The sequence below is a fragment of the Maniola jurtina genome, chromosome 5, assembly GCF_905333055.1.
Source record: "Maniola jurtina chromosome 5, ilManJurt1.1, whole genome shotgun sequence".
In the NCBI taxonomy this organism is placed as follows: Eukaryota; Metazoa; Arthropoda; class Insecta; order Lepidoptera; family Nymphalidae; genus Maniola; species Maniola jurtina.
The window spans coordinates 3,413,431-3,437,170 of record NC_060033.1 but is presented as its reverse complement, the minus strand read 5'-3'; the positions used below and the strand labels follow the sequence as shown (position 1 = coordinate 3,437,170).

The following is a 23,740-nucleotide window of genomic DNA, read 5'->3' as shown; positions in this document are numbered from 1 at the left end:
CGGTTGATGGACCGCATCGCACTGGCAGAAAATGGAAATCCTCTCCGTAATAGTGCGACCCGCACTGCCCCGGCGTAGTATGCCATAATATAAAAGCGGAAAACTGATATATCAGAAGCTATTAAGGCGGAGTTTTCCGCTGGGGCCCAATCCGATGCGGTTCGTATAAGCTCGGTAAGCTAGTGTACGCTTACCCTTAAAATAAAATAAAAATAAAATAAAAAGAGTAATAGGAATACTTAGATAACTCTGTTATCTCAATAAATTAAATAAATATTAATGTTATTTAAGTATTATATTACTTATTTTAGTTATAATTATGCAACTATGTAACCATTAAATAACACTAATACATGTTGCCATAATATAAATAATGTGTAATTGAGGCATGTTATAGTATTCAAATGAATTAGGTCATGCCACAAAAAAAAATTAAACAAGTGTTAAACCTCAAAGACAATTATTATTTATAGTCGTCATTTAAACTTGTTAAATTTTTTGTGATAAGACAATTTTAGCTGATTTTATACAAAAAATAAAAAAAATTGTCTCTGGTCCAAGCACCTTTTGAAAATTCCTAAACTTCTCGAGAGTATCGCTATTTAAAGTAAAATAAATCTTTAAGATTCTTGTTTTACCTTCTGTACTATCTGTTTTTATTTCAAAAATTTTGCTGATGTATGAAAGAAATTACATTTTTAGTTTTAGAAAAAACTCTAGGAACCTATAAATACGGAAATAATAATTCGAGTTTTTTTTTGTATAGAATCAGCTTACTACATAAAATGATAAGGCAGTCTTTAAAGAAGCATAAAATCTATTTCTCTTAACAAAAACATCAAAATAAATCTTAAATCTCTTGCACTAAAACCATCACTTCAGGTTTCAAATACACATCTTTATTTGGGCTTTGATTAATGTCTTCTATTATGGAATTGTGCCAAGCGAATGTGAGCACTGTTGCTGGTACTAGGCGAAGGTCGATAAGGGTCTTATTTGCGTCCTCTTCTTCTATTAACTTGTGTCCTGTTGGTGTGTTGAGGATGAACGGCAGGCCGCTGTGTTCGAGGTTTTCTTGTACGAAATCATGAATGTCTTGGTAGCGTTCGTAAACGGAAAATGTCCCCTGTAACAAAAATTATACATTCTTCTAAAGTTCTAACCAAAGTAATGTTAGCTTTTTCAAAAAAACTATTTAAAATTTAAAATAATAAAACAGATATTTGACTCATTCGACGTCACACGATCGCTTCCGAGCAGCCATCTTGAATCGATTTGTATAAATACGGCTGCTTGACGGGTTTTAAATCAGTCTCGCTCCGACTCGAGACTCAACGACTATTAAATACTTTTGTGTTTAGGTCGCCATTTTGATTGAGTGGTTGCAATAGCAATTGCGCCCCGATCAAATTAATATTGCAGTTAGGTTATTTAAAGATTAAAACTCTTGATAAGCCTCTACGCGTTGTGACTTATGTCCTCGCGCAAGCTTAATATGAAAGAACATTTAATAACTTATAAAAATAGTTAAATTATAACGCCCATTTTGGTCTAAGCTTACAGTAACTATTTTTTTTTAAAGAATGTTAGCCATTTAGGGCTAATTCGCACGAGAGCTTTTTTAACGTTCGTTAAAAAAGCGTTCAAATAGAACAAATGCATTCCCAAGTAACTGTTCACACGTCAACGCTTTTTTATCGCGCATTGTTGTATTGTCAGCGCAACGCCGGGTTTTAGCGCAAAGCTTTTTTAACGCTCGTGCGAATTGGGGCTTAGGGTTTATTACACGCGAGTTTTATGAAAGTCCGTTAAGGAAGCGTCCAAATAGACAATAGTGCAACGGGTGTGGTTTGAACCGCCCACCTTTCGGATTTCAGTCCGCTCCTATAACCTATGTCACCCAGACCTTTACGACCAATCGATTGACACCTCATTCATCAAAATCGGCCCAGTATACGTAGTTTCGGCGCTACGGTAGAACACACAGAATCTGGATACAAACATACACACATAGACTGCTAAAATAACAACCCTTCCTTTTGGCTTTGCCGCAGTCGGGTAAAAATACATCAGTATTCTATAGGCACACCAAACTATAACCATATGTTTAAGTCACAGTTAAACTTACTTGTAATAATATGCCGTCCGGGAATCTGATCCGGATGATTGCAAACTTGTATTTTCGCATCTCTCTCAGCTCGTCCTTTTCTCGCATCGCCTTAGTGCGCAGCATTTGACTCTTCTCCATTGCTTCAGTCCTGGTAGGTTGAACACATTGTATAACTAAACCCCTAAACATGACCTCGCTGGTGCCTTGTAAGTGGGAAATTCAGGGATTCGATTTCTCTTGTCTGTTGGGTGGCTATATAGCCAGAACGAGTTATGAAAGAGGCAATATATTTAGACCCAGTTTAGTTTAGAGATTGTGTACAACAGAATAACTAGAAGTCGCTATATACTATAATCAAATAGCAAATTAAGCTTTTGGTTCCTTATACATATATCATGGACTTCCGCAAAATAACGCCTGCTTCTATACTATAGGATAAGCAACATTAGAACATTAAATAAATACCTAAGCTGTTGCTCCTTCTTCAGTTCCTCAGGCGTGAGAGCGAAGAAGGAAGGCGGGAGCTGCATCTTGTTGGCGGCTTGCTGAGATAGTCATACCTATTCATCATAGATTTTTTTATGGCCGTTACTTTAAGTTTTGCTTTTAGAAAGCAAACGGCTTGAGAGATAAATCACTCTAAATGTTAAAAGAATGGTAGAACAAAAAAATAAAGAAATGAAATAAATTAAATACTGAGAAATACGTCTTAAAACAAAATTTCTTTGAGCCTATCCATAAACAAACAATAAATTAGCTTAAGTTTTTAAAATTGCGTTAGGGTCGGTCATAAATTTGATAAAGTCGTCAATTTTAACTTAGAAATCTTTGTAAGTGTAATAAACAATGCCATATATTGCAACCAGATTGCGCGAAAGTAAAAAAAACACCATGGGAACATGAGAAATAATTGTGAAGCCAAAATCGGACCATTCAGGAACACCGAGGTGTGTCAAAAGGCGGAACTTTGAAACACCATTTCTTCTGTCCACCAATAAAAATTCAGGGGTGCGCAGGAGACAATCAAAAGACGAATCAGATGCTCTCGTGTTTTTTTCTGTTACAGGAAGAGGGAGAAAGTCGAAAGGTAGAGAAGGGAGACGATATTAGCAAAAGGACAGTCGTCGAGAAGGATTCATTCGGGCCCTCAGCCTTCGAGACTCATCACTCTATTCTAGATTATTTCGACATTAATTTCGATATTTCAAAATTAAAGTTTTGAGAAAAGAAAAATTGTAAAATTGAAACAATAATTTTAGTATTGTTAAAATTAGTAACTAGTAAAATTTGATAGTGTAAAATCTTAATTAATCAGTGTGTGTTTTGAGCCGACAGAAGCTGATATTGGGTGACGTATTATATTTTGTGTTATTTTGACTAGATTATTTTGAAATCAGCTCCACAACCCTAGTTAATTAAATTAATTGATTGATTTAATTAGAAATGAATCCAGATAATGTATTACACACTTTGTATTTTATATGACGTAAATCGGGGATCCACAACTTGGTTTTAGCAGGGGTGGGTTCTAGAAATTTTGTTTGTAATGATTTACATAATCCTTAAATTATGAATACGAGGCTATAAAAATCGTATCTATACTCTAGACCGCACAATGAGTTAACTCCACGTTTGAACATAAAATTAAACTTCTTAAACCAAAGTGTTTAATTGAGACGAAATAACTAACTGCGGAGCTGGGATCTGAATATATCTAGATTGATTGTATAAAACTGTGTAATGTGTGTCCTTAAAATTTACTTTATTATAGAAATAAGAATTGTAGATAATATCTCTATTAAATATGTGGGCATGTGTGTATTTTTAGATCTCTATTAAATATGTGGGCATGTGTGTATTTTTAGATAAAAATGATAATATCTAGAGCCGAAAGGGTTTTTTGTTCTGAATATTTGCTTTTCCCTTTCAATAATTAGTATGGCTTAGGAAGCAAGTATTCGGCCGGGAATTAATTAATGTAATAAAGTTACTTAATTTCCAGTCTAAATAATAAATTCAGTTTCTCTTCTTTTTTTCTAAATACTCAACTGTATGAGTAAATAAACAATTATTTACCAGAAATAAATGCACTTGGGTATAACTATCATCTTTTATTTGCTATATTTAGATACATTTTCCTAGACATTTAATAATGGAGATTCAATTTGTTTGGAGGCTAGACTATCGTATTGTAATATTAACAAAGCCAAAGATACAAAGAAACCATGTATCGAACTAACTTGAGCTCCAATATTAAGATTTTCTCATATGACCTATTTACCAATCACAATTTCCTATTATTAAGTAAAAATTAGGTTAGGTTTTTTTTTCAGCAGTGCACCTATTTATAATACTAGCTCTTATTCAGCATTAAATAGGGATTAGAATTGAATTAGCAGTCTAATGCAGTCTGATGGAATGACTCTTGTCGTTACAATTATTGATTTGGTAGAAAAATCACTCAATAGCTAAAATAAGGTGGTGTACTAATAAACTACTAGCTACCGCGGTATCAACATAGTCTTCATCAACATGGACAGCTTTCACCGGCTCACTACTGAGCGCGGACTTCATAGAGAACTCTCAGACTTGTAGTTTTCCTCACGATGTTATTCTCTGCACTAAACAAGTGATGTTTTAAATTAATTGTAATGTATACAACTACGAAAGATTTAGGAATAGTTGCCAAAGTTTCGAACCCTGACCTTCTAGTAGATAGAGAAATGACTTAACCACGGTGCCATCGCGGTTAATAATCATTTCAAGAAATGTACGAGAGGCAGCGAGCATCGATGGCTGCGAGCGGACAAAAAAAAAAAGGGCAGGTATAAACCTTTTTTTTTGTGTGTCATTGTTACGCCGAGGTTTTGGGAGATCGAGCGACGACACTGTATTCTGGTAAAACCTAGGGACATTCGAAAGCATAATTCGGGAGAACTATTAATTTGATATCCATGACTTATAAAGTCGGATTTAATTAAAAAAAAGGCACACGGTCGATTAGGTGGCTCCTGGCGGCAGAGTTCCGGCACACCAATACACGCCATGTCTTATAAGCAGCGACTTCCCGACCTCTAAATTGGCCAATTTAGACATAATATAACAAATGAATATATATACCAAAATATACCATGGTAAGGGGCGAGCCCAGAGCTCATTGAAAAGAACCTAGGTTTACGTACCTAGGCAATTGAAAACGCTTCGCAGCGCAAATAGGGAAGTTGACTGCAGCCCCATAACAATGCTAAAAGACCGGATACCGGTGCAGGGATCCCCCGTGCTAGAAGGAGCTCTGGTCAGAGAAGATGGCCAAATCGGCATATACATGTATCAACCGACCTTTCATTCAGGCCAGAACGTATAAATTAAACTTTTTCTTTCCTCCTCAGGTTTTTTCTCTTGAGAGAGTTGAATGAGTCAAATTAATAGCTCTATAAGATAAAGTTCTTCTTTTAAACCGCGAAAGTCTGGTAGTTTGATTGGGGACGTCTACATTGTCCACCCGACGTATTGTGCCTGCCATATACTTGGCATTACGTGTATTAACATATAACTCCAAATGCTAAAGGTGTCCCTGAGTTTAGCCGTTTTATTTATAATAATTTCCTCATTATAGCCAATCACCAAATATTAAACAGAGACGATTCACGTACCATCACAGAAATATGATGCCGAGTGACCAGGGATCTATGTACGTATTCGAAATAACGATATGACTAGATTTACATTAACATAAAAATAACACAACGTAGAAATTGTGATTGGGTATTTGAGGGAGAAAAATTTATAAACTTACATTACTATTTATAAATTATAAGTTTTAAGGACACACTGCATGTTGTTTTATATATATATGTTGTACATTTACATTTATTTATGTATAGGGGGAGCAGGAGCAGAAATAAGCTATGTGTCTTATAAATGTACAATTTACAGGTTTTCAGAGAGGATATTACAAAGACCGAGTTATTTATCCCGTGCTTATTTCTTAGACTTAACAAATTTTGCTTAAAGTCTGGGAATTCATATAATCAAAGCACTTCGCGCATGTGGTTGCAAATTATAGCAGTATTGCACTATTATTCTAATTACAACTTTGCATATTACTAAATTTTACACGGAAAGTAAAAAATTAAAAATATTTAAGATAGTACCAAAGTTGGTAAAAGAAATAGGGTCAAATTGAAAAAAAAAAAAAAAAAAGATGTCTTCAGGTAGGAAGGGACGTAGAGCAAAGCAAGTAGGTGCGGGGCAAAGCGATGTTAGTACCGTAGAATCGAGCGAGCAAACAACGACCTTAGGGAATGCTACATTAGAGTTGATTTTGAAAAAAATCACCGAGTTCGAAGCAAAATTACAACAGTTAAATTCAAATACCGGTTCAAATGAAATCGCGAGCGTTTCTTCACACGAGTCGAACGGGATTAATGAAAATGAAAAATCTGATAGGCAGGGGTCAAATCTTGAAACCGCGAGCACAAGTACATTATCTGAGACCCGGAATTTATATGTTGTACAGCCGTCAGTAACTAAACCAAATTTCGACGGAAAACCATTCACTAACCCCATCGTTTTTCTAAAACGATTAAAGAAATATATAAGGGCGGTAAATGGATTAGATCGCGAAATAGATATAGCGTTAGGTTGCATCTCGGGGCATGCTCGGAAGGTTATGGACTTGTATTCGAAGGGCTGGACTACGTTCGCTGACTTCGAGATTGATTTTAGACGAAATTATTGGACCGAACAAATTCAGGAATCTATAAGATATAAATTGATTAATGCGGTATATTCAAGCGATTCGGGAATGTCGATGTCCGAACATTTTGCTGAGCAAGCAGAATCAATGCAGTCATTAACTATTGCGTTTAGTGAGAGAGATTTGGTCAATTCTATTATGCGACATTATGCTATAGATATACAACGATTATGGTTTACTAGAACAGAGGAAGTTAACATCATGAACGGAGCGAAATTTCTTCGAAACATAGAGCAAAATATTGTTGAAAAACCCAGGCAATTTACGAGAGGTACTGTTAGTAATAATTACAGAGGTAGACGATACAATGAGTCACCATCGAGACGACCTATTGTAGCAACAATGTCAACAAGAAGTTGGAGAGCTAGGGGAAATTCGACGAGGGGACGCGGCTATCGTGGTCGATTAGGTTCTAGGGTTAACTTTAACAGGCCTACGGTATCCGAATCTAAACAAATTAGGCCGGCTATCACGTTCGTGAAAGAGGGCGAGAATCTTACTGTGTCTAAGAATGTGGGGGAGGGTTCATCAAAAAACTAGAATGCCCAACACAAACGAGGTCAAGTCAGTTAGTCTTGTGTGGCACGGGCGTCAGAAAGACCTCAGATCACGAAGGGACAGGTGTAGTCTATAGAATCTTAATTAATAGTGGATGGAAGCCAGGACAGAGTTTGGGGACCGGAGATAAGGGACTTAAACGGTTGTTAAGAGGCGGCGTTGATTATAACGAGTATAGTAGTCAATTTGAAATTAGGAGTATAGGAATCTTATTGGAAAACCAGTTTGAAAATGTAACAGAGTGTAATGAGTTAGGCGTGACTTGTGAAACTTGTATGAGGAGAGGTTTGAATGTGTACACAATGTATCATGAATTAGATGAACAAACCGATGTGAGTGTTGATTATTCTTTACCTAGGTTACCTGAAGTATGTGTTAGATTGTATGGAAGAAGTATGAGTGCACTCATAGATACGGGAAGTCAGATTAGTGGAATAACTAGGGAATTGTACGACTCTATTCTAAGAGAACATGGGACATTGCCAGAGATCGCTATTCCAGCAATTCAAATACAAGGCGCGTTTGGATCGCGAAGTGAAAGCACAAATCGGTTAGTGCTAATAGAGTTTCAGTTAGGTAGTACTTTAGTTGAAGCACCTGTACTAGTTATGCGACGTCTTCCTAGGTCATTGATACTAGGATACGATTGGTTAGAGCGGGTAAAAGGAATAGTGAACTGTAATGGTGAACACACTTTGACTATTGAACATATGGGCGTTAGGTCTTGTGTTAGGCTGAATTCGGACTGCAAAATCGAAAGGTTAGGGGGAGAGACAAACGCAGCCACGATTAATTTAATATTAAATCAAAACTCTAGGCCAGTGGAACAAAGTGTATTAGACATGAATTTAGATAATGAGAAATTTAAGGGATTTAAATTAGATGACGCGAACTTAAGTAATGAACAAAAGGAATTATTACTACCTGTGTTAAACAAACACTGTAAGGTATTTACGGAAGGTTTAGGTTTGACAAACAAGTACGTACACGTTATTGAGCTGTTAGACGAAACACCTTTTGTAAAACACAGTTATCCGGTACCTTTGGCATATAGAGAACAGGTAAAAACCGAATTAGAAGAGTTAGAAAAACTAGGCGTGATCAGACAGGAAGCGACTCCTTACTGTAGTCCTCTCACTTTCACTAAGAAGCGAGATGGGTCAATAAGACTCTTATTGGACGCACGAGAGTTGAATAAGAAAATGGTAGGTGACGCGGGCGCGCCTCCACTCACATCTGAGATTTTACAATCCTTTCATGGAGTAAATTATATCAGTTTAATTGATTTGAATAATGCCTATTTTCAAATACCTTTGCATAAAGATTCTAGGAAGTATACTGGGTTCTCGTTCATGGGGAAGACGTATACTTATAATGTTTTACCTCAAGGTTTAAAGACTTCTGTAGCAGGGTTCTCGAGAGCAATGGATTATATCCTAGTAGGAGTACGAGAGTTTTGCGTAAACTATTTAGACGACATAGTCATATTCACTACCGGGGACATAAGGTTACACTTAGAACATTTAGATCGAGTGTTAGATAAATTAGAAACCGCAGGTTTAACTGGAAGGTTAGAGAAGTGTCGGTTCTTATGTGTAGAGGTAAAGTTGTTAGGACACATAGTAAATACTAACGGGGTACGTATGGATCCTGAACGGGTTAAAGCCATATTAGACTTCCCTATACCTCGGACTATAAAACAATTACGAGGATTTCTGGGATTAATAAATTATTTCAGAAGATTTATTTCAAAATATAGCGAAGAGGTTAAACCACTGTGTGACCTATTAAAACAAAATACGAAATGGTCATGGACAGAGGAAATTAACGATTGTTTTGAAAGGGTCAAGAAATTGTTTATAGACACGATACTTCTTGTACACCCAGATCCTAAGGGAACTTATTATTTACAAACCGATAGCAGTAATTTGGGGGTTTCGGGTTATGTCTATCAATTGAATGAAGCTGGTGAAGAACAAATATTAGGGTTCTGTAGTAAAGCATTGACAGAGACAGAACGCAAATGGACAGTTACTGAACAAGAACTATGGGCCATCATTTTCAGTTTGTCAAAGTTTGAAACATATTTGAGAGGAGCGAATTTAGTCATTAGGACTGATCATAAAAGTCTGATTTTCTTGCAGACGTGCAAACTATTGAGTGCTAGGATGATACGTTGGGTACATTATATAGGGCGATTTAATTACACAGTCGAACATGTGAAAGGTAAACTAAACATTGTAGCAGACGTATTGTCTCGACATTTAAAGGGGACCACTGATGTATTAACTAACAAGGTCACGGGGCCTGAAATGAATCTATTTAAAACATCATTAGGACGATTAGTGCGGGAGCGATGGAGAGAGATAGGTAGTTATCAAAGTCGCGACAAGACTGCTAGTGAGATAATTAGACGCGTGCAAACAGCAAACACTTCTGAATCAAAGTACTACGTGCTTAAAGAAGGGATTCTTTATAGAACAGACATAAAAGGGGATATCTTAAGATTATATGTTCCCGAGAACATACTAAGGGATTTGATAGTTAGCATACATGAAGAAGTAGGTCATTTCGGGCGATACAAGGTTTATGCTCTGATGAAACGTCAATATTATTTCCCAAATATGTCTCGTATAATAGGTCGTGTTGTAAGAGCTTGCGAGGCATGTCAGAAGTCAAAACATGCTTTGGAAACGCACACGGGGCCGATAAAAACTGTAATAGCGAAGGAAATAGGAGAGAGAGTTTTTTGCGATATTTTTGGACCTTTACCGGCAGGACGATTTGGTTTTAAATACATATTCGTAATGCAAGATGCTTATAGTAAGTTAATCAGACTATACCCACTACGCCAGGCTAGTGGGAAGGCTACTTTAACTTGTGTAAAAAAGTTTCATAAGCAGGTCACAATTAAGACATTATGTTCAGACAGAGGCGCGAACTTTACTTCAAAAGTTTTCGAGTTAGGTATTCGCCAACTAGGTATCGAATTAACGCACACATCTGTTAGAAATCCGCGGCCAAATTCGACAGAGAGGGTTAATAAAGAGTTAGGTAGATTATTCAGGACGTATTGCGACAAATCACATCGATCATGGGTAGATCTATTATCGGATATAGAAGATTGTTACAATCAGGTAATACATACTACAACTGGATATTCGCCAAACGAGATTATATATGGAAAACGTACTCTGCTATCGACTGATTTCAGCACTGACTCATCGGTGAGGGCAGACTTACAAGGTGAACCGTTAGAACAGATTCGACAACAGGCACGACAAAACATAGATAAGGCGGCCGAAAGTAGGCAATTACATTATAACAAAAATCATAAGTTAATACAATTCGAAATTGGAGATTTAGTGAAACTTAAGACTTTTACGAAGTCAGATGCGGATAAAAAGTTGACAAAAAAATTCATGCGCTTATATGAAGGACCGTACATAATAGGGGCAGTTCCATATAATAATGTATATACATTAATAGACGTTCATACTGATAAAGTTAAGGGTAACTACAATGCCATTCATTTGTTTAGGTACTATGTAGATAACTAGAAAGATAGGTAAAACCAGAGTATTGAAAGGAACAGAAAACAGGTAGTTTGGGGTACACTAAACAAAGAGATACCTGAGTTAAGTAGTTATGGTCATGCCCGAGGGGATAATAGATAGGCGTGGGAGGTTTAATACTAACGTTCTAATACAGATAAGGAGAAAAATAGATTTTGAAACAACTAGCACAGCTGCAGGGACAAAAGGGGGATTACTACGTGTATTAAAAATCTATTTTGGGGGAGTGTGAGATAGTCATACCTATTCATCATAGATTTTTTTATGGCCGTTACTTTAAGTTTTGCTTTTAGAAAGCAAACGGCTTGAGAGATAAATCACTCTAAATGTTAAAAGAATGGTAGAACAAAAAAATAAAGAAATGAAATAAATTAAATACTGAGAAATACGTCTTAAAACAAAATTTCTTTGAGCCTATCCATAAACAAACAATAAATTAGCTTAAGTTTTTAAAATTGCGTTAGGGTCGGTCATAAATTTGATAAAGTCGTCAATTTTAACTTAGAAATCTTTGTAAGTGTAATAAACAATGCCATATATTGCAACCAGATTGCGCGAAAGTAAAAAAAACACCATGGGAACATGAGAAATAATTGTGAAGCCAAAATCGGACCATTCAGGAACACCGAGGTGTGTCAAAAGGCGGAACTTTGAAACACCATTTCTTCTGTCCACCAATAAAAATTCAGGGGTGCGCAGGAGACAATCAAAAGACGAATCAGATGCTCTCGTGTTTTTTTCTGTTACAGGAAGAGGGAGAAAGTCGAAAGGTAGAGAAGGGAGACGATATTAGCAAAAGGACAGTCGTCGAGAAGGATTCATTCGGGCCCTCAGCCTTCGAGACTCATCACTCTATTCTAGATTATTTCGACATTAATTTCGATATTTCAAAATTAAAGTTTTGAGAAAAGAAAAATTGTAAAATTGAAACAATAATTTTAGTATTGTTAAAATTAGTAACTAGTAAAATTTGATAGTGTAAAATCTTAATTAATCAGTGTGTGTTTTGAGCCGACAGAAGCTGATATTGGGTGACGTATTATATTTTGTGTTATTTTGACTAGATTATTTTGAAATCAGCTCCACAACCCTAGTTAATTAAATTAATTGATTGATTTAATTAGAAATGAATCCAGATAATGTATTACACACTTTGTATTTTATATGACGTAAATCGGGGATCCACAACTTGGTTTTAGCAGGGGTGGGTTCTAGAAATTTTGTTTGTAATGATTTACATAATCCTTAAATTATGAATACGAGGCTATAAAAATCGTATCTATACTCTAGACCGCACAATGAGTTAACTCCACGTTTGAACATAAAATTAAACTTCTTAAACCAAAGTGTTTAATTGAGACGAAATAACTAACTGCGGAGCTGGGATCTGAATATATCTAGATTGATTGTATAAAACTGTGTAATGTGTGTCCTTAAAATTTACTTTATTATAGAAATAAGAATTGTAGATAATATCTCTATTAAATATGTGGGCATGTGTGTATTTTTAGATCTCTATTAAATATGTGGGCATGTGTGTATTTTTAGATAAAAATGATAATATCTAGAGCCGAAAGGGTTTTTTGTTCTGAATATTTGCTTTTCCCTTTCAATAATTAGTATGGCTTAGGAAGCAAGTATTCGGCCGGGAATTAATTAATGTAATAAAGTTACTTAATTTCCAGTCTAAATAATAAATTCAGTTTCTCTTCTTTTTTTCTAAATACTCAACTGTATGAGTAAATAAACAATTATTTACCAGAAATAAATGCACTTGGGTATAACTATCATCTTTTATTTGCTATATTTAGATACATTTTCCTAGACATTTAATAATGGAGATTCAATTTGTTTGGAGGCTAGACTATCGTATTGTAATATTAACAAAGCCAAAGATACAAAGAAACCATGTATCGAACTAACTTGAGCTCCAATATTAAGATTTTCTCATATGACCTATTTACCAATCACAATTTCCTATTATTAAGTAAAAATTAGGTTAGGTTTTTTTTTCAGCAGTGCACCTATTTATAATACTAGCTCTTATTCAGCATTAAATAGGGATTAGAATTGAATTAGCAGTCTAATGCAGTCTGATGGAATGACTCTTGTCGTTACAATTATTGATTTGGTAGAAAAATCACTCAATAGCTAAAATAAGGTGGTGTACTAATAAACTACTAGCTACCGCGGTATCAACATAGTCTTCATCAACATGGACAGCTTTCACCGGCTCACTACTGAGCGCGGACTTCATAGAGAACTCTCAGACTTGTAGTTTTCCTCACGATGTTATTCTCTGCACTAAACAAGTGATGTTTTAAATTAATTGTAATGTATACAACTACGAAAGATTTAGGAATAGTTGCCAAAGTTTCGAACCCTGACCTTCTAGTAGATAGAGAAATGACTTAACCACGGTGCCATCGCGGTTAATAATCATTTCAAGAAATGTACGAGAGGCAGCGAGCATCGATGGCTGCGAGCGGACAAAAAAAAAAAGGGCAGGTATAAACCTTTTTTTTTGTGTGTCATTGTTACGCCGAGGTTTTGGGAGATCGAGCGACGACACTGTATTCTGGTAAAACCTAGGGACATTCGAAAGCATAATTCGGGAGAACTATTAATTTGATATCCATGACTTATAAAGTCGGATTTAATTAAAAAAAAGGCACACGGTCGATTAGGTGGCTCCTGGCGGCAGAGTTCCGGCACACCAATACACGCCATGTCTTATAAGCAGCGACTTCCCGACCTCTAAATTGGCCAATTTAGACATAATATAACAAATGAATATATATACCAAAATATACCATGGTAAGGGGCGAGCCCAGAGCTCATTGAAAAGAACCTAGGTTTACGTACCTAGGCAATTGAAAACGCTTCGCAGCGCAAATAGGGAAGTTGACTGCAGCCCCATAACAATGCTAAAAGACCGGATACCGGTGCAGGGATCCCCCGTGCTAGAAGGAGCTCTGGTCAGAGAAGATGGCCAAATCGGCATATACATGTATCAACCGACCTTTCATTCAGGCCAGAACGTATAAATTAAACTTTTTCTTTCCTCCTCAGGTTTTTTCTCTTGAGAGAGTTGAATGAGTCAAATTAATAGCTCTATAAGATAAAGTTCTTCTTTTAAACCGCGAAAGTCTGGTAGTTTGATTGGGGACGTCTACATTGTCCACCCGACGTATTGTGCCTGCCATATACTTGGCATTACGTGTATTAACATATAACTCCAAATGCTAAAGGTGTCCCTGAGTTTAGCCGTTTTATTTATAATAATTTCCTCATTATAGCCAATCACCAAATATTAAACAGAGACGATTCACGTACCATCACATTGCGAAGGCAGTAACACTTGTAGGTTCCGGTCTAACTCTAGTTGGATTGGTTCCGCTGTTCTCAATGCATCTATTAAGCTCTGGAAATAACGTGTTTAGATATTTAGCTTGTATGTTTGGTCACAGTATAAAGAGAGAAGCCTTTGATCTCGTGGTAAATGACGACCGCGACGACTCTTCGATATAGGCCCACTCTAGGGTCTATAGGGCGCTATAGGGTCGCTCTTACCGCACAATTGCTGTCTATACGGCTTCATCAAACCTCTGAAGGTGAAAACATACTATCCTTACTCTGTTGTTTAGTTGTCTCATACTTTTCCTCCTAATGACCGCGCTAGCCACGTGTGTTGGTCTTTAGGGGCAAAAGCTTGTGCCATTCGAGCACACTTTATTGCACACAAAAGCACATGTAAAGGATAACAACACAGTAAGAAGAAAACAGAAAAAAACAATTGTGTGCAAAGGCGGCCTTATTGCTTGGAGCAATCTCTACCAGGCAACCTTTGCTGAAACGTGAAGTTCTAGGAAGGAGGTTGGATAGTACCAAGTCGCAAGGAATTTTTTTAAAAAGATTTATATATATACTAATAAACATAAAAAGTAATTATATATATATAATATATATATATATATATATATATATGCTATATATGACAATATAGTTACTTGCATATAATATAAAAGGGATACATATAATATAAAAAATAATATAATAAATAAAAACAATATTTAAACTATTACTATTATTATATCTATTTACATTATAATATTGTAACTATTATTATAACTAGTTTGGCAACTAGTTGGAAGGACGACATCAAACGAGTCACAGGGAGCCACTGGATTCAGGCGGCGCAAGACCTTGACGTCAAGAGACCTATGTCCAGCCGTGGACATCTATCGGTTAATAATGATAATGAGGGGTCGTCGCCTCATTAGTCAAGTGGCTAGCATGCATAGCTGCAGCCTGCAGATCTTTAGGTCTAGAGTTCAAGTCCTGGTTGTTAGGCGAGAAAAAGCTCCTAGGCAAACTAGCCCTGTACTAGCAAGTCTGTTCTTTCAACTTTCGTGACTGATGTATGTTAAAGAACTCACTATCAAACTTTCCACTGAAGGCACATTGTCTTTATTGAACACCAGAAAGTCTTCCTCCACACCGTCCGCATTAGTCAGCTTCTGTTGAGTGAACCCAGCGGCCAATAACAGTTCCATCGCTCCTTCTATGGGTTGAACGCGCTCACAGAACACTCTAAAAAAATAATTTGTAATCATCATCATGATCAACCCATCACTGGCTCACTACTGAGCACAGCTTGTCTGTGGTCTCCTCTCAGAATGAGAAGGGTTTAGCCATAGTCTACCATGCTGACCAAGTATGCATTAGCAGACTTCACACACCTTTGAGAACATTATGTAGGCTCTCTCACGATTCCTTATGATGTATTCATCGCCAAGTAGAGCCTAAATACACTTAACACACAACCCAGCCTATACTGATAGGTCTAAAAGCTTAAAATTTTGCATGTAGATATTCTCAATAAACTAATTAGTCAGCTGAAGTGGCAGTAGGTAGGTCATATCTGTCGCAGAATCAATGGCCGCTGGGGCAGACGTGTTCTGGAGTTGAGACCGCGTATCAGCAAGCACAGTGTGTGACGACCTCCGACCCGCTGGACCGACAACCTTAAGATAGTGTGGATGAGAAAGACGGAGGACCGGGTGTGGCGTCCCGCTCTTGGGAAAGCCTATGTCCAGCAATGGACGCAAACAGGCAGATTGAATGATAGGCAACTTCTAGGCAAGCGCGCTCCATCTTAGGCTGCATCATCACTTGCTAGCAGGTCTGATTGCAGCCAAGCGCTAGTCTATATAATTTAAAAAAAAAATGATTGACTAATTTAGACCCACACTAAGGATTTCGAGTTTTGACAAATTTCGTCGCATCTAAGCGTTGCAGACTATGGCCAAACCCTTCTCGTTTTGAGAGGAGACATGCTCAGTAGTGACCCAGTGATGGGTTGATGATAACAAAAAAGCCAGTTATTGCATTAGACTACAGGCCCGTGTTCAAAAATGGATGGGTCATATGAACCACCAGGTGACGTATACAGGACGATATAAGAGCATAAAATAATAAGATTCAGCACTATGCCGTCACTTGTAAGCTGTCCAACAGAGTGCTGGTGAGAATTCAAAAGTGCAGGTAGAGTGAGTACATTTTGGTCATATATTTTTGTACGGCATTTTTACCATCGATAGATCCATGAAAAATAATAAGAAAGCGCGCAGTGCCGTAAAAAAATGGTGCGCCACAAAGTCAGTAAATTTTTTGATTTTCTGACAATTTCCAGGATAAATTTGGTCATTTAATACTGTACGGCATTAGTTTCATACTGTTTCAATACAGCCTCTAATCCATTATTCCGCAACGCCGTACAAAAATTATGCGACAAGGGGAAAAAATTGAGGGTAGCAACCCCCTCTCTTTCCGTGGTCCGGGGGATGATTTGAAACAACATAAAATTAATTTATTTTGAAAGTGTTTTATGCATAGACAATATTTTTTTACATGCCGTACATTTTCGCTGGTCCAAAGGTTTGTAGGGGATGTGGATATTATATACACACCCGTTCACTTCAGTTAGACGGCATAGTGATTTTATCATATTATCAATTGTTCTCTTCAAAAATATGTTAATGCCGTACAGTATCAGATGGCCATAAAGTACTACACCCTTAAAATGGTAGCGTCATTTTCATCAGCCTAAAAGATATGATCTGCATTAAAATGTACGGCATAATTTTTTCCTAATTTATTTATCTTAATACTATTTAAAACAAGGGAAAAGCGTAGATAATTGCTATATTTTATTAATCTATGAATATTTAAACTTTTGCAATAATTTGAAAAATTTCAGTTTTTGTATTTCTCTATATTTTTTTTTAGAACAGTTTCTTTTGAACGGCAATACTATATAACAATAGTATTTTACACTATCATGTTAAAAAAAAAGTTGCCGTACAGAGTCAAATGATTTTACAGCTTTAAAAATCAAGTATACCATGAAATTACGATAATTATTGATACACATTCAAATGAACACTAATTTTTTGACGGCATTATTTTTAATAGTACTTTTGAGTGCTAGATAATGTTTTGGAACCAAAGCCGTACTTTTTCAAATCACCCCCCGGACCACGGAAAGAGAGGGGGTTGCTACTCTCAATTTTTTCCCCTTGTCGCATGATTTTTGTACGGCGTTGCGGACTAATGGATTAGAGGCTGTATTGAAACAGTATGAAACTAATGCCGTACAGAATTAAATGACCAAATTTATCCTGGAAATTGTCAGAAAATCAAAAAATTTACTGACTTTGTGGCGCACCATTTTTTTACGGCACTGCGCGCTTTCTTATTATTTTTCATGGATCTATCGATGGTAAAAATGCCGTACAAAAATATATGACCAAAATGTACTCACTCTACCTGCACTTTTGAATTCTCACCAGCACTCTGTTGGACAGCTTACAAGTGACGGCATAGTGCTGAATCTTATTATTTTATGCTCTTATATCGTCCTGTATACGTCACCTGGTGGTTCATATGACCCATCCATTTTTGAACATGGGCCTGTAGTCTACATGGTTAAAATACAGTTTCCTTTCGTTATGTTTTTAAATCGAGTTAAGTATCATATTATTTGGATAAATTAAGTGATTAATTTTACCTGTTTGACATACGAATTTTTTGGTACTTCTCCTCTTCAGGATAAGTCACAATATTCTCTAAATACTTGCAAAGAGTCTCCACACATGTTTCAACCTAAAGAGAAGAGGAACATGTTTACGATTTAAGTTTATCTATGACAAGTTTCCAAAACTAAGTTTTTAACTAATTGTAAGTAGGTATCACACTAATATTATAAAGGCGAAAGTTTGTGTGTGTGTGTGTGTGTGTGTGTGTGTGTGTGTGTATGTTTGTTACTCCTTCACGCAAAAACTACTTGACGGATTTGGCTGAAATTCGGAATGGAGATAAATAATATCCTGGAATAGCACATAGGCTACTTTTTATCCCGGAAAACCAAAGAGTTCCCACGGGATTTCGAAAAACCTAAATCCACGCGGACGAAGTCGCGGGCGTCAGCTAGTATCTTATAAGTTTTAATATAATAAGACAAAGTACAGTGCTACAAGTTTTATGATACGCATCGACACTTGCACTTTTCTGCGCAAACGAATCGCTAACGCGGAATAAAAATCCTAATGTACGACAATGAAATACAGACCTTACTGCTTGACATTAAGATTCGAAACAAAAGAGTATGTAGTAGAGAGAGACAGCATAATTCGCGCGTACAAACATGCGCCTAGGCAACAACCAATAGCGGACGGACGCGCGCTATGATTGGCTGAGATATTTTCGCGCCATTCAAAAATAAAATTTCTGCACAGGTACATCAACATATCTTATAAAAGACTAGGGGATGCCCGCGGCTTCGCCCGCGTGGACTTCGATTATTTTAAATCCCGTAGGGACTCTTTGATTTTCCGGGATAAAAAGTAGCCTATGTCCTTCCCCGGGATGTATCCCAAGCCTGTACCAAATTTCATTAATATTGGTTCAGCGGTTGAACCGTGAAAACGTAGCAGACAGACAGACAGACAGACACACTTTCGCATTTATAATATTATAGTATGGATTACAGTAATCAATGAGAATTTTCTTTTACAAAAAACATGTCTAATTGTCCTACCTTTTCCCTGTTACTATTGCAGGACTGTATGATGAGACAGGCGGTGAGTCCTCGCTCATCCTCCAACTGTTCGTACAGGAATGTTTTAATGTTTCTCTTCCATTCATCGCGAGGTAGAATGTCATTGCTTATAAGAGGGCATCTAAAACATTTCCATAACATTAATTATTATTAAATGGCAATATTTATATTGTAACATTTTCAATTCAATTCAATTTTTTTTGCCCCTATACTTAAAACATTGAAAGTTGCAATATTCACTTGTGCTCAATTATGGTAAAATGACAGCTACAATTTCACGATCGCAATCACCTCTAATTGGTCGACGCTCGCTCACTATTCGCTACAATGCATTGTTGCAACAAGACAACCATAAATTCAGCCAATCACAATAATTGTGATTGGAATAATTCTATTAAATATAGATGCAAGTTTTCTGTTTCCACTTGATTTATTTATATTGCACGCTCCATCTTAGGCTGCATCATCATTTGCTAGCAGGTCTGCAGTTTGCAGCCATGTGCTAGTGTATAAATTAAAAAAAAAGGCCAAGTGCGAGTTAGACTCGCGCACTGAGGGTTCCATACTCGAGTATTTTTTCAGATTTATTACTGTACATGTGCTATAAGACCTACATACCTACCAAATTTCATGATTCTAGGACAACGGGAAGTACCCTATAGGTTTCTTGACAGACAGACAGACAACAAAGTGATTGTATAAGTGTTACATTTTTCTTTTTGAAGTACGGAACCCTAAAAATGCCCATCTGGTGATCTAGACGGCCATATCACTAAATATTCTCATACATTTAAACAGCTTACTTGAAATAAACTCCAGATGCTGCAAAATTTTTAGGCACATCACATTCTATTTCAACTTTTTCTATTGACTCTCGTGGTTCAGTGATTGATTTGGAGCTGGTTGCCTTTTCATTTTCCAACTCCCTCTTTACTTGTGCCTGTAATTATCATCATCATTATCATCTCAAGATGTTGACGGCCCACTATTGAGTACTGGTCTCCACTCAGAATAAGGATTTAGTAAATTATTTAGACAATCCAAATGCACTTGTAAAAGTCTACTTGAATAAAAATATATTCTATTCTATTCTACCATGCTGAAGTGCAGATCGGCAAACATTAAATACCTTTGAGAATGTTATAATATTCTCAATCTACCAATACCATGTAGTTTTTCTCATTTCCACACTTATATTAGAAATGCAAAAGTGAGTCTGTATGTCTGGTGAACTGCTAGCTTTTCACTGCCACGTTATTAACCAATTTTGACAAACTTTGGAGCTATATAGCATCATGAGGATCAACATAGGCTGTTTTTTGTCTTGGAAAATCAAAGGGGATTAATAAATTGGGTCAGTTTGCATCCTGTATATGGATATGGGCTACTTTTTATCTTAAAAAATTAAAGGTTCACTTGGAATTTTAATAAAAAACCTAAATTCCCACCATCCCCACTTTTTATCAATGACTAATTGATTGCCACAACTTTGTCAAAATATCCGTTATTAAAGATCCCATTGGAATTTTTCAAAGACATTTTGGTAAAATAACTAAAAATAAAATAAAATAAAGATATTCTATAGTTAAAACTTAATTAGGACATAGTAGTCAGTACCAAAAACTTACTTTTATAGCAGCTAAAGACGTATTAAAAGCTGGGTTATCTCTAGTCTGTTGTAGTCTCGCCAGCGCAGCCTCCGCAGCTACCTTACTTTCTTCCGAAAGTCCTGATCGTACCACAGTGCGGACATTCTTAGCATGATTTGATGATTGACTACTTATTGTAGATTCACTGAGTTTATGACCGGGCCCAGCTAGCTTGAATTTAGCATCGGCCTTCTTTTTCTTGAAAAAGTTCTTTATTTTGTCTGCCATTTTTACTTGGATTAGATCCTTGGTGTGTGCTCTTTAGGGAGTTTTAGTTTGGATACACTCTCTTTCAGTTGTTCAATTGTTGCCGAAGTTGCTGTAATATAAATAATTTAAGTTATATTAATCATCTTCATCTCAAGCCAACCACTGTTCACTATTGACCATGGATTTCCTCTCAGAATGAGTAGAAATCCCATAGTGCTCTATGCTGGCCAGTATGGATTGTTAGACATTGCCAACATTATGGAGACCTCACAGGCATGTATATAATTTCACCATGTTTTCCTTCACCATTAAAATTTAATCGCTTAAAATGCACAAAGCTTTGTAAACTTCTATGTGAATGACCTGGATCGAACACTTTTTGACTGCTATCACATCAACATAGGTGATGATGCTGGAGCATGCTTGCCTATTCACACTTCTTTTGAAGGTCTCAATATTGCAAATGGTGGAGAAAACAGAATTATCACCAGACCCCAAATAGGAGACTGAAGTCTTTGATTTAATTTTGTTTTATGGTGTGTGGCTGCATCAGATGGGCACAAATATTTCGCCAATGACATGAATTGAAGAGATATGTTTAAGAATAGTTGGAGTTTTAATCACTCAGATATCAGTAAATGTACTTAAGTTAGTAGGTAAGTAGATACATTACTTATAATAATGTAAAATGTGATCCAAAGGTTAGGTTAGACAGGTATACTATGGTACAAAAAAGTTTTTAAAAAAGGTGAAAGCAAAGCTAGTTAATTAGTGTAATTTAATGTGAAAAGACAATCCAGATTCACTTATAAACATACTGTCAGATATAATTTCGTTTCACTAGGTAAAATATCAAACGTACAGTAACGATTAAATACCAAGAGCAAAATTCATTGGAAATATCAACAAGATAGATAAATTGCGACTTACCGGGCCTCATAAATCGTTCCGAAATACGTTTTCCATACACTCTCCAAGACAAAATAATCAATATGAAAGTAAACAGCAAAATCAAAGAGAACGTCTTAAACAACAACAACTGAAACTCGTTGAAGTAAAATACTTCTGCGATATCCTCGTAAAAGGATAGTTCACTGAAATTCACAAAGGTTTTTGGAAGATTTTCGATCGGCAACGATGACACACACGACTGAAAGAAATCCTTTGCAAATCCTAAAGTACCCTCTATTTGAAGATACAGCGCTGCGTAGAGGGTGGAATTGAAGACCGCGTTATCAAACAAAGACATTACAATTACATTACATGTAATATTCTAAAGCTTTTGAACAAATTAATGAAAAATAAATCCCATGAGCTACCATGAAAAACGTCAGTTGTCAATTGTCATTTGTCATTGGTTTTTTTTTTTTTTTCTTTAATCTGGCTTTACTCTGATTAGCCAATGTCAAGTTTGTGACATTTTCAAGTTTTTGAATTTATACAAGTATGGACTCCGTCTGCGCCGGCGCCCGCCAACATACGCGCGGTGCCCCTTTAGAGCGCTTTCCGGTCAGTTCCACCACCAAAAAACACCAACTAATACAAAAACCAGCCACTCTTAACAAAAAAACACTCCAAACAAGCACAGCACGCGCGCCAGCAAACGCCATCACAGACGAAGTCCCAATTGTCATTTGTCATTGGCGCAGAACACCGTCGCCCTTGGTTGTCACTTGTCAGTGTTATCTAGGGTTGTGAAAAGATATCGATATATCGCCTTACATGACATTTTGTTTTCAACATGTTGATATTTTTCGGCGATAATATTTAAATTTAATTTTTCGAAGTACCTATTGTCGATATAAAATATCAAAACATTATATCAAAAGTGATTTTTTTTTCTATAGCAACACCAATGACGCTACTGATTTAAAACAATATTCAGAGTGGTAAAGAGTACAGCATAGTTTAGCCCAATCACTATTATTTTAGAACCGTAAAAATCATGCCAATTCCTATATTTTTAAAATGATACACTTAGTATCGATACTTTTTTTGAACTTCAGCATTACTAGTGTTTTTGTTGATAAATGGCATTTTATCACGGAGTCACAGAGTATTCTCTCTATTAACTATTTTCTTTTTCTTCGGTCGATTTGAAAGCAATGCATTGTAGCTGTATTTATTTTAGCCAAAAAAAAAAAACAATACACTTCGTTATTTGACAGCGTGGCAGAAGGCAAAAAGCTAGAATCCAGAGCCGTAAAACCAGTTTTAAAAAAAGCTGTCAAATAACGGCGGTAAATATGCGGGTTTTCAAAAATAACTCAAAGATATCTTTTCCCCAGCACCAAAAAAATGCTTATTTCAAAAATTATAAAACACTAGCTGATGCCCGTGACTTCACCCGCGTTGATTAATCTCTCCTATTTATTAATGCAACAGCGCAAGCCAAGAGTGACAAAATGTTGAAAAATAGCATAAAAGGCAATCGTTTTATACCAAAACAACCGTAGGAAATGGACAAATTATTACTGTAAACTACGATTCCTAGTTTACGAAAACTACCATTAATAAATTAATGGTGGGCAAGGTGGTTAGGCTGTGAGTTGATAAAAATATATTAGTCAGTTAGTCTTTGTTATGTATCTAGTAGGTATACTTAGAAGATTTTCCATCCATTTAAGATTATGAAAATGACCTTCTCCTTATAAATCATCTTCAATTAAAAATATAAAGTTCCATGAGTCGTGTGGACTGGGGGCTATATAACTGGTATTTAAAAAATTAATCCATTGAACTGCGTTACGATTAAAG

At 36.3% G+C, this 23,740-nt stretch overlaps 1 protein-coding gene across 1 annotated transcript; it reads right to left on the bottom strand.

Annotated features, from left to right (window-relative positions):
- Positions 1-501: 501 nt before the first annotated feature.
- LOC123865285 (UBX domain-containing protein 6) lies at positions 502-22,054 on the bottom strand. The gene is made up of 10 exons (XM_045906235.1): positions 21,914-22,054; positions 20,753-21,092; positions 19,928-20,064; positions 19,104-19,245; positions 18,075-18,169; positions 15,442-15,595; positions 14,345-14,426; positions 2,576-2,651; positions 2,129-2,258; positions 502-1,126 (listed from the first exon to the last, which is right to left on the bottom strand). Exons 2-10 carry the CDS (start codon positions 20,999-21,001, stop codon positions 851-853), a joined length of 1,341 nt encoding a protein of 446 aa, XP_045762191.1. The 5' UTR covers positions 21,002-21,092; positions 21,914-22,054; the 3' UTR covers positions 502-850.
- Between the last annotated feature and the right edge of the window lie 1,686 nt (positions 22,055-23,740).

Bases quoted from the DNA above. Each gene is read 5' to 3' on its own strand.
- LOC123865285 (XM_045906235.1), bottom strand. From the start codon at position 21,001: ATGGCAGACAAAATAAAGAACTTTTTCAAGAAAAAGAAGGCCGATGCT. The intron at 20,065-20,752 runs GTAAGTTTTTGG...TGATAATTACAG, and splicing joins CGTCTTTAGCTGCTATAAAA to GCACAAGTAAAGAGGGAGTT. The intron at 15,596-18,074 runs GTAAAATTAATC...TTATTTTTTTAG, and splicing joins AAAATTCGTATGTCAAACAG to AGTGTTCTGTGAGCGCGTTC.